Source organism: Pangasianodon hypophthalmus, chromosome 26, assembly GCF_027358585.1.
Source record: "Pangasianodon hypophthalmus isolate fPanHyp1 chromosome 26, fPanHyp1.pri, whole genome shotgun sequence".
Classification (NCBI taxonomy): domain Eukaryota; kingdom Metazoa; phylum Chordata; class Actinopteri; order Siluriformes; family Pangasiidae; genus Pangasianodon; species Pangasianodon hypophthalmus.
This window is the reverse complement of record NC_069735.1, coordinates 17,646,543-17,656,259: the sequence shown is the minus strand read 5'-3', so window position 1 is coordinate 17,656,259 and position 9,717 is coordinate 17,646,543. Positions and strand designations below refer to the sequence as shown.

At 37.9% G+C, this 9,717-nt stretch overlaps 1 protein-coding gene across 1 annotated transcript; it reads right to left on the bottom strand.

Moving 5' to 3' along the window:
- Nucleotides 1-2,078: 2,078 nt before the first annotated feature.
- Nucleotides 2,079-9,307, bottom strand: LOC128317547 (B-cell receptor CD22-like). Its single transcript, XM_053229902.1, is given in 10 exon segments — nt 2,079-2,127; nt 2,220-2,437; nt 4,825-5,087; nt 5,178-5,435; nt 5,526-5,783; nt 5,874-6,131; nt 6,276-6,397; nt 6,399-6,513; nt 8,439-8,783; nt 9,253-9,307. Coding segments are annotated over 10 exon segments (1,941 nt in total).
- Between the last annotated feature and the right edge of the window lie 410 nt (nt 9,308-9,717).

Below are 9,717 nucleotides of genomic sequence, written 5' to 3'. Positions count from 1 at the left end.
CATTGTGGACGACCCCACACACCCCTCACACACACTCTTCACCCTCCTGCCGTCTGGTAAACGGTATCGAAGCATTCGGGCCCTCACAACCAGACTGTGCAATAGTTTCTTCCCTCATGCCATCAGACTCCTCAACACCTAGAACTGGACTGAAGGAAGGAACACACACACACATACATATACACACATACACACAACTGAACATCTTCCATGCACATGTTTTACACATGTTTTGCACATGTTTTATGCTGCTGCTGCTACTATTATGTTTACACATAATACATTATGTTTACATTACTTCAGTTATTTATATCAAACTCTGTATTATTTGCACTATTGTCACTTGGTCAATTTCAAACAGAACTGCGTACTGGTTGGTGTTGTAGTTACTGTACTGTCTTGTTCTGTCTTGTGCGTCCGCACGTTTGCACTTGTGCACTTTATGTTCAATTTATGTAGTCCCCGTAGTTCTGTGTCGTTCTGTGTTGTCTTATGTAGCACCTTGGTCCTGGAGAAACGTTGTTTCGTTTCACTATGTACTTGTATATGGCTGAAATGACAATAAACTCCACTTGACTTAAATGCGTGTAAAGCAGTTCTTTCCACATGACTGAGTGAAATAAACTGAACAGCTCCTCCTTCAGGCCAAAGGAGTCACAGCAGGAGATGGTCATAGAGAGAAACTCATTAACCCAGTGTTAATTATGGCTTTACAGGACTGTGACACTGATACACACCGGCATGATTAAGTAAAAAAAAAAAAAAAAAAAGATGGTCATTTGTCATACACACTTCAATAAATGACCTCATTTAAAGACACACTGCATCTCAATGCAGCATGGTATACATGATAAACACTATATATTTATATATTTGACTGAATCTTGTAAGACATATTGAGGATGAGCATTCCTTTTTATTACGCTGAGTTACAAATAAAGGAAAAAATAAACCAACAAAACAAAATAATGCTAAAGTAACAGATATATACACCAAACAAAGTAATAAACAGTAATAAAATACACTTAGGTTTAGGGGTAAATATTTAAAATATTCCAGCATACTCTATATGATAAACATAAAAAGATAAAGTATAAAAATACAGTATAACCATATATTTATACATTATAAATCAACACAACAATTATCATATAGCATGTTATAGATAAGGGATTTCACCCCTGAACCTAGAGAAATGATGAACACCCCCTTAACATGAAATTTCAACTTGGGGTAGTCTTCTCAAGTACCAGTTCCTTCCCCTTTTACGGAGTTACAGCACAACAACACGGCCGCTCGTTCTGTGAACAGTGTAAAGTTGGTCTTCTCTACTTTTAAATGAGTTTAAAGCAGTACTGGCTTTAGATCAGTTAATATATAGACAGTATAGTTTTGAGAAGGTAATCATCAACATTACAGTAATCACTAATGTACTCTAGCTTATTGCTAAGCTACTCACTGTTGTCTGCTGTAAGTGCTGTGATGCAATTTTAGTCCAAAATGTTGCATGAATGTTTATAGGGAACAGAACCAATAGTGCGGTTATAGTAGCTGTTTATGAGCTTCTACTCTGACAGAACAAACAAAAGACACGCTTTTATGGAGATGTCCATGTTTTTTTTTTTCTCCACTTTGCGAATTGCAAATTAGCTATCGATAAATGAAAAACAAATACATTTTTAGATTTCCAGTATGTACAGGCAGAAGTTTTATCAAAGTCTGGTGATGTTGATCATAATAAGCTGAATTTAACCAGGTGCTATATTTTCATTGGGCCTAACTGGATTTTGAGTTAGGATCCGCAAGTGAGTCACATTTACATTTACATTTATCTCATGGGGCTGAGGCTTTAAATATTCAAAATGTGAACGTTAGCTAACAGTTTAGTCCAAATATTTTTTTTAGTTATCCAATGTTCTCCAGTTACACTTGGTTGCACATGATATACACATCAAGACATCAGAAGGTATCAAAAAATAAAAAATAAAAAAGCTCATGTGGCATCTGGAGAGTTTCTAGAAGCTTTCCACTGACCAGGTGGGAGCTGTGGTGAGGTTGAATAAATGGGTGAATGTTGATTAATTCACTCTGCTGTAGATCACAGTGGGATCCTCAGCATTGGAAGGCCTGCAGAAAAAGAGTAAATGATCAGAGTAAGATCCAGCAGAAGATCATTTCCAGCTCTGTTGGAGTGGAGGAAACAGACGGGCTCCTCTCACCTGTAGTCAGCACCGGTGCGAGTAAATCTAATACTAGCGTACTGAACCTCCTTGTCCTCAGAGGCAGAAGCTTTCACAGCAGAACTCTCAGCGCTTCCGGGGTCACCGGCACTCCGGCGTACAACTCTGGCATACAGGACTTCATCCTGATCGGCTGATGCTGAATCAGGTACAGTGTTGATTGGATTTGTCATTGCTAAATTGGCATAAAGATCATCCTGAGGTGGGAGAACATGACATCACAGAGACAGAGGAGTGAAAATGGTGAACATCTACATCACAGTGTCGTAGAATTCTGGATTGTGATTGGTCAGAGGGTGTTGATTAATTTTCTATAACAGCAGCTCTGACAGTAGGGTGGCTGCAAATCACAGGTTTATAGTAATGCACTCATTCGTTATACGTTATCGTTTCTATAGTAACGGCTCATTCACAGGGGTGTGTACAGTGGATGCTGCACATAAACAGATTAAAAAATGGGTATAATCATTGATATGGTTAAGTCTTCTGTAAGGAGACATGTATTTAACATTTATGGAAGGAGTCTCCAGTGTCTTTGTAGCAGTCAGAGGTAAAGCTGTAACTTTAAGTTTTTTTGACATCTTCAGGACAGAGGACTTTACGCTTTGCAGTATCTGAGGGAACGACTGTTTATAGCTGCGATAACATAAATGTGAACAGGAACTAACTTGTTTCACGGATGTCCCACAACATTAAATGTAACTTTAAACAGATAAAAGTATGTAGTGTGGTACTGAAATAAATAAACAAGTAGAACTGGGGATGCCTCTGTCACATAAAGCAGGTGCAGGCGAGTTTAGGCCGATGCAAATGCAGTAAAGGTTTTACTGAAGAGAGGCAGGCAGACGAATCCAAAACGACAGACAGAATCAGCATCAATGAGTATGCGGGGGTCAGACAATCAGCAAACAGAGAACGCTGGGCAAAGGCAGAACACGAAAACCGAGAACTAAACGAAGTCGAGAAACCAGGAAAACAAACACAGAACAAAGGCTTGGTATGGATTAGGCCACAAAACAATGAAACAATACTTTGCAACTTTACAATGAACCAAAACCCAGACGTGTGCTGTCACGGTCCAAGCTGCATAACACGCTGACACTCAGCACGGTTATACCCGACTGCCACCACCGCCAGGAAGTCCAGTCCTTCTTGTCACTAATTTGTGTTTCTGATATATCAATAAAATATAATTCAAACAGGATGGAAGCTATGGATGAAAACATATTTCTGACATTTGACCTTGATGTGACCTTGACCCTGATTGGATCAATTCCAAAATGTATTCAAGTAAAAATCTATTCATCTACAGCTTATAATGTTAATGCCAAATAAACAAACACTCAACACTTGTTCTTGAGATTTTTTGCTTACAAGTTGTATGCACAGAAGGACCTAGTGGCGGGGGCAAAAAAATTGTAATCCCTGGCAAATCGCTGTTGTATAAGAGGAATAAAACAGTTAGGCACATGCTGTTATAGGAAATTAATCACAGTTGGGGTGGTAACAATAACTCACCACTCCATTGTTGGTTATTTTGCTATAATAGAAATACACTGGAGTTTTTAAATGATAGTATAAACACACTTCTCAACAATTATCTGTACATTTATTTACCTGTTTTGAACTTTGGTCTGCTGTTGAACCATTTCTTTTCTTTTTCCTGTTGAAAAAAAAAAAAACAACAATAAAATATCTACATTGAATGAAATATAATAAATCCATTAGTCCTGTCACAGTAAACATTAAACATACAAAATATGGCCAAAAGTATGTGCACCCCAACCATCACACCCATATGTGGTTCTTCCCCAAACTCTAACCACAAAGTTGGAAGAACACAATTGTATAGAATGTCTCTGTATGCTGTAGCATTACAATTTCCCTTCACTGGAACTAAAAGGCCCAAACCTGTTCCAGCATGACAATGCCCCTGTACACAAAGCGAGCTCCATGGAGACATGGTGTGTGAAGGCTGGAGTGGAAGATCTCAAGTGTCCTGCACAGAGCCCTGACCTCAACCCCACTGAACACCTTTGGGATGAACTGGAACACTGACTGCACCCCCAGACCTCCTCAACATCCCAACATCAGTGGCTGATCTCACTAATGCTCTTGTAGCTGAATGAACACAAATCCCCACAGCCACGCTCCAAAATCTAATTTAAAAGCCTTCCCAGAAGAGTGGAGCTTATTATAACAGCATAATAAAGATGTTCAACAAGCACATATGGGTGTGATGGTCAGGAGACACATACTTTTGACCATGTAGTGTACATAAAACTTGGTCAATTAAAAACAGGAGTGTTTACTAGAAAAATATTCAAACGTGCAGAGCTGTACAACAGAAAATATTGTAAAAATTCTGACTATGACCTCACTCCAATTTTTATATTAAGGTGAAAAAGAAATCTTGTATTTTCTTACCTTATAAACATGAAGGTGATAATCAGACAAACACCCACAAACACAACAGCCCCAACACCTGCGTACACACCTAAGCTCTGAAACCCTGTGTGGACGATGATGTGATAATGATTCAGTGTTAAATATTTATCAGTGTGATTCTGAGTTATCGATTTACATCATCGCTCTCACCGTTTAAAGTGACGGACACTGCAGCTGATCTCTCAGAGCCGTGCTTATTCTCAGCCTCGCAGTAGTACTGTCCACTCTGTAGAGCCCTGTAACTCTGTCCAGATCCTACAGGTGATGATTCTTTCTCCTTAAACCAGGTGTAGTTCTCCACAGGTGGGTTAGCATCACTGCTGCAGGTCAGAGTCACTGAACTGCCCTCCACTATCTCACCAGAGGAGCTGATGGACACTGAGACATTCTTTGGAGGATCTAAAATGGGTAGGGAAGTTAGACTTTAAATTAAATCTATGATAGTTTTATCTCTTATTGGCTGGGAGGAGATCTTCAGCTTTAACTTACACAGAACATTCAGTGTTACACCGATGGAGTCCTGATGTCCGACTTCATTACTGCACTTGCACTTGTACTCTCCACTGTCCTCAGTTCTGATCTTGGAGATGATGTAGGCCTTTCCTTTTGCTACTGATGTCTTCCCCTTAAACCAGGTGTAGATCTCTACAGGTGGGTTAGCATCACTGCTGCAAGTCAGAGTCACTGAACTGCCCTCCACTATCTCACCAGAGGAGCTGATGGACACTGAGACGTTCTTTGGAGGATCTAAAATGGGTAGGGAAGTTAGACTTTAAATTAAATCTATGATAGTTTTATCTCTTATTGGCTGGGAGGAGATCTTCAGCTTTAACTTACACAGAACGTTCAGAGTTACACCGATGGAGTCCTGATGTCCGACTTCATTACTGCAACTGCACTTGTACTCTCCACTGTGCTCAGTTCTGATCTTGGAGATGTTGTAGGTCTTTCCTTTTCCTACTGATGTTGTCCCCTTAAACCAAGTGTAGATCTCCACAGGTGGGTTAGCATCACTGCTGCAGGTCAGAGTCACTGAACTGCCCTCCACTATCTCACCAGAGGAGCTGATGGACACTGAGACGTTCTTTGGAGGATCTAAAATGGTTAGGGAAGTTAGACTTTAAATTCAATCTATGATAGTTTTATCTCTTATTGGCTGTGAGGAGATCTTCAGCTTTAACTTACACAGAACATTCAGAGTTACACCGATGGAGTCCTGATGTCCGACTTCATTACTGCACTTGCACTTGTACTCTCTACTGTCCTCAGTGCTGATCTTGGAGATGATGTAAGTCTTTCCTTTTCCTACTGATGTCTTCCCCTTAAACCAGGTGTAGATCTCCACAGGTGGGTTAGTATCACTGCTGCAGGTCAGAGTCACTGAACTGCCCTCCACTATCTCACCAGAGGAGCTGACGGACACTGAGACGTTCTTTGGAGGATCTAGAGAGTTCCATGATAAGAGTGAGGAAAGCAGTTCATGATCATAATCAGTGATTTTCTTGATTCCTTTACTTTCATTAAATATCATGTGCTTCATCATCAATTGAGTTACACTATATATAAGAAAAGATAAATAAAGCTCACATCTGACGCTGAGGGTTTGAGCAGGAGAGGGGAGATGTTCATATCCTCTTACAGCACAGCTATAACTGCCTGCATCCTCACTGCTGACCCGCTGCAGGTGGACTTCATTGCTCTTGGTGGTCTTTGTGGCTGTTTTTGTACCAGATGAATGTGGGATCAGTCAGACTGCAGGTGGTTTTACAGGTCAGAACGGCTGATTGTCCCTCTGTCACTTCTGCAGGAGTGATCACCTGAAGATCTTAAACAATGAGAGAAACATTAATCTGCTTCAGTGAATAATCTACCAGCTCGTTTCCCTCAATCAGTCCTTCACAGTTTTTCTGCAGATAAAGAAAATAAACTCTGTGTTTTCCTCAACCACCAGTAAAGCTAAAAGTTGTCAAACAAACAAATAAGCAAACAAACAAACAAATAAATAAATAGTAGGCCCTGATTTACTAAGTGTTTGTGCGTGTGTGTGTGTGTGTGTGTGTGTGTTTGTGATAACAATGGCAAATTGTCAATTTTGGGTTTGAATATGAGATTTGGAGGTTTTCTATGTACTAACTAGTAAAAACTAGTGGGTGGAGTCAATGCAAATAAAATAATTTAGCACCTACAGTGTGAGTTATTGTCTTATAGAAATGAAAAACTGGTTTAAAATTCTCACAGTAAAGTTTTAGATTAGATACTCACCACAATTTTAATCATATCTACCTTATTAACAGAAATATGCTAACGTCTGTACTCTTTCATTTTTCCTTCATATTGTGGTTTGAAGTTTTCAGCACATCATATGACTTTTTATTGACATTATACTCGACCCGTAATTACACATACATGCGGCTGATATTAAATATAAAACCAACTTTATCACAGAAATATAATCTTAATTCTGAGAATCTTTCTTACTGTGATTATTTTTAGGAACTGAACATAAAGTCTTTATAAATGTACATTTTTCCTTTAAGTGGTGAACATGGGATTATATAAAGATCTATTTATACCAAAGTCAGCATTTTTAAATTGCTTAAAACTTGTTAGTCTTCAAATTTAGCGGTTTTTATTACATGCTATTGTAATAAATTCATCTTTTGTGTCCTCTGTTATCATGTGTAATGGTAGCGTGGAACTACATTACCCATCAGCCCCTGTCACGTCACCCTCAGCTGTGTCTCAATATACCTTCTTATGCTATTTAAGTTCTGGTGGTTGTGTGTTTCTTGGTCAAGCTTTTTGTTGTTGTTAGTTGTTATCTTTGTAAATCTAAGCTTTTAAGTGTTTAATTTAAAAAAAATAATAATAATAATTCAATAAGAACATTCAATTCAATTCAATTCATTTTTATTTGTATAGCGCTTTTTTACAAAGGTCATTGTCTCAAAGCAGCTTTACACAAACAAAAATATATTTTTCTTTATATATAATATTTTTCTTTATATTAAATATTTTTCTATATTTTCTTATTTTATGTCGGAACAGTTGTATAAAGCATTTCACTGCAAGTCGTACTGTATATGGTTATGCATGTGACAAATAAAATTTTAATCTTAATTTGAATATATGTATCAGTTTATCTGTTCATTCCATGTAATATATTCACAGTACAACATTTAAACACATGTTGAGTGAAAACAAAGATACTAACCGAACTCGAAAATCTGCTGTAAAGTTTTGTTGAGAGTGCAAACATACTCAAATGCATACACATCTCTAATCTGTACCCATGTGGATATCACACAAGTAGTTATTGATATATTCTTGACAGATTTCATACCATAAACAATGGCCAACCTATGAGCCATTTGCTGAACATAAACAATGTAGAGAGAATAAGGAAATACTATAAAGTTACTTGGTACATCATAATCGTAATCCTCCAATTAATATTACAATTACTGGTCAAGAAGACGCATATAATGGCAGATAAACCCTAGAGGTTATTTATATAGCAAGTAATAATTATCATTACTATTTTATACTATATTATTATAATAATCATCCTGCATTCTAAAATACATGTGAATGACTTAATGTTTTGTATGTGAATGTAACACTCACTATCACTATCAACTCACATGTTAGAGATCTTCATTAATCTGCTACCAAACTCTCACACTCCTGTATCTACAGAGAGATTATGGCCTGAGTGATATATTTAGAAAATAAGATGATTTTATTTACCTGTAACAGTGAGTGTAACTCCAGGAAAACCCTGGAATTTTTCTTTGTGTTCGTTTGTTATGATTCTCAAGCAGTACATGTGTTCATCTGTTTTCTTCACGTCTCTCAGTCTGAGGGGGAAGTGTTTCTGTTCATCTCCTAAATACTCCACTCTGCCTGAGTAACCTGGTTCATTACGCAGATCAGTCGGCTCTTTACCCTGAACTGGGTTTATTAACCAAAACCTCTTCTTCACTGTAAGACGTGTTGGGTGTGTGTAAGTGCAGTTCATAAACACTGTAGATCCTTTTAAAGCACAGAGATTTAGTTGGCTGTATTTCACACTCCATTCATTCCCAAGAGCTCCTGAAACATGATACATGAAAGAGGTGATTAGAGGTCATTATCCTGAGCCCCATAAAACACTGAGCTAGCTTACAGCTTCACTTCTCGTCCTCTAGAACTCCGGGTTGGAGAAATAAAACCAGTTCTTTACCACTGGAAGAAAATCGTGTACAGGATTTGGACATAGCAGTGTGTTTTAAATTCAGAGCTCGTAATGTGGAATTAACATTTAACAGCATCCACTACTATTCAGTCGTCACTTACGTCTGTTTTTCTTTAAATCCAGCGTCACTGATAGACAAATTGTAACAAGAATATTTCACCTGGACTTCAGGTTTTGCGGGCAGGAGATGATGTTATTGTTTATTCCATTTTATATCTTACTAAGAGTTGAGTTAAGCACACACACATCAGTATTCAGACCTCAGATTAAAGTTGTATTTATTGTCTCTGGGGTGTGTAGTTGTGATGATGTTAATGTGTGACTCACCTGAGATCAGGAACAGAAAGATCAGATAAAGTGGAGAAGCCATTCTGAGGGACATCATTGCTGGAAAGCTTCTATAGAAATGAAAATATATAAAATTTACTTATAATAAGTCACAACAACAACATACAATCTACTAAGCTGTTAATCCTCCAAATAATTAAGAAATAACAGACAATTATCACAGCATCCAACAGAAGACTTTCATTAGCAGAGGAATTATTTATTTTTATAGCACAGTTCAGTTGAATTCTGGTTTCTGATTGGTCAGAAGGTGTTGATTGATTCTCTATAACAGCAGCTCTGATAGTAGTGCAGCTGCAAATCACAGGTTTATTTTAAGGCGCTATACTTCTGATACATTATTGTTTCTATAGTAACAGTTCATTCACAGGGACTTGTACAGTGAACGCTCCACATAAATGGATTAAACAAATGACTGTAATCATTGATAAGGAGAAACATTCT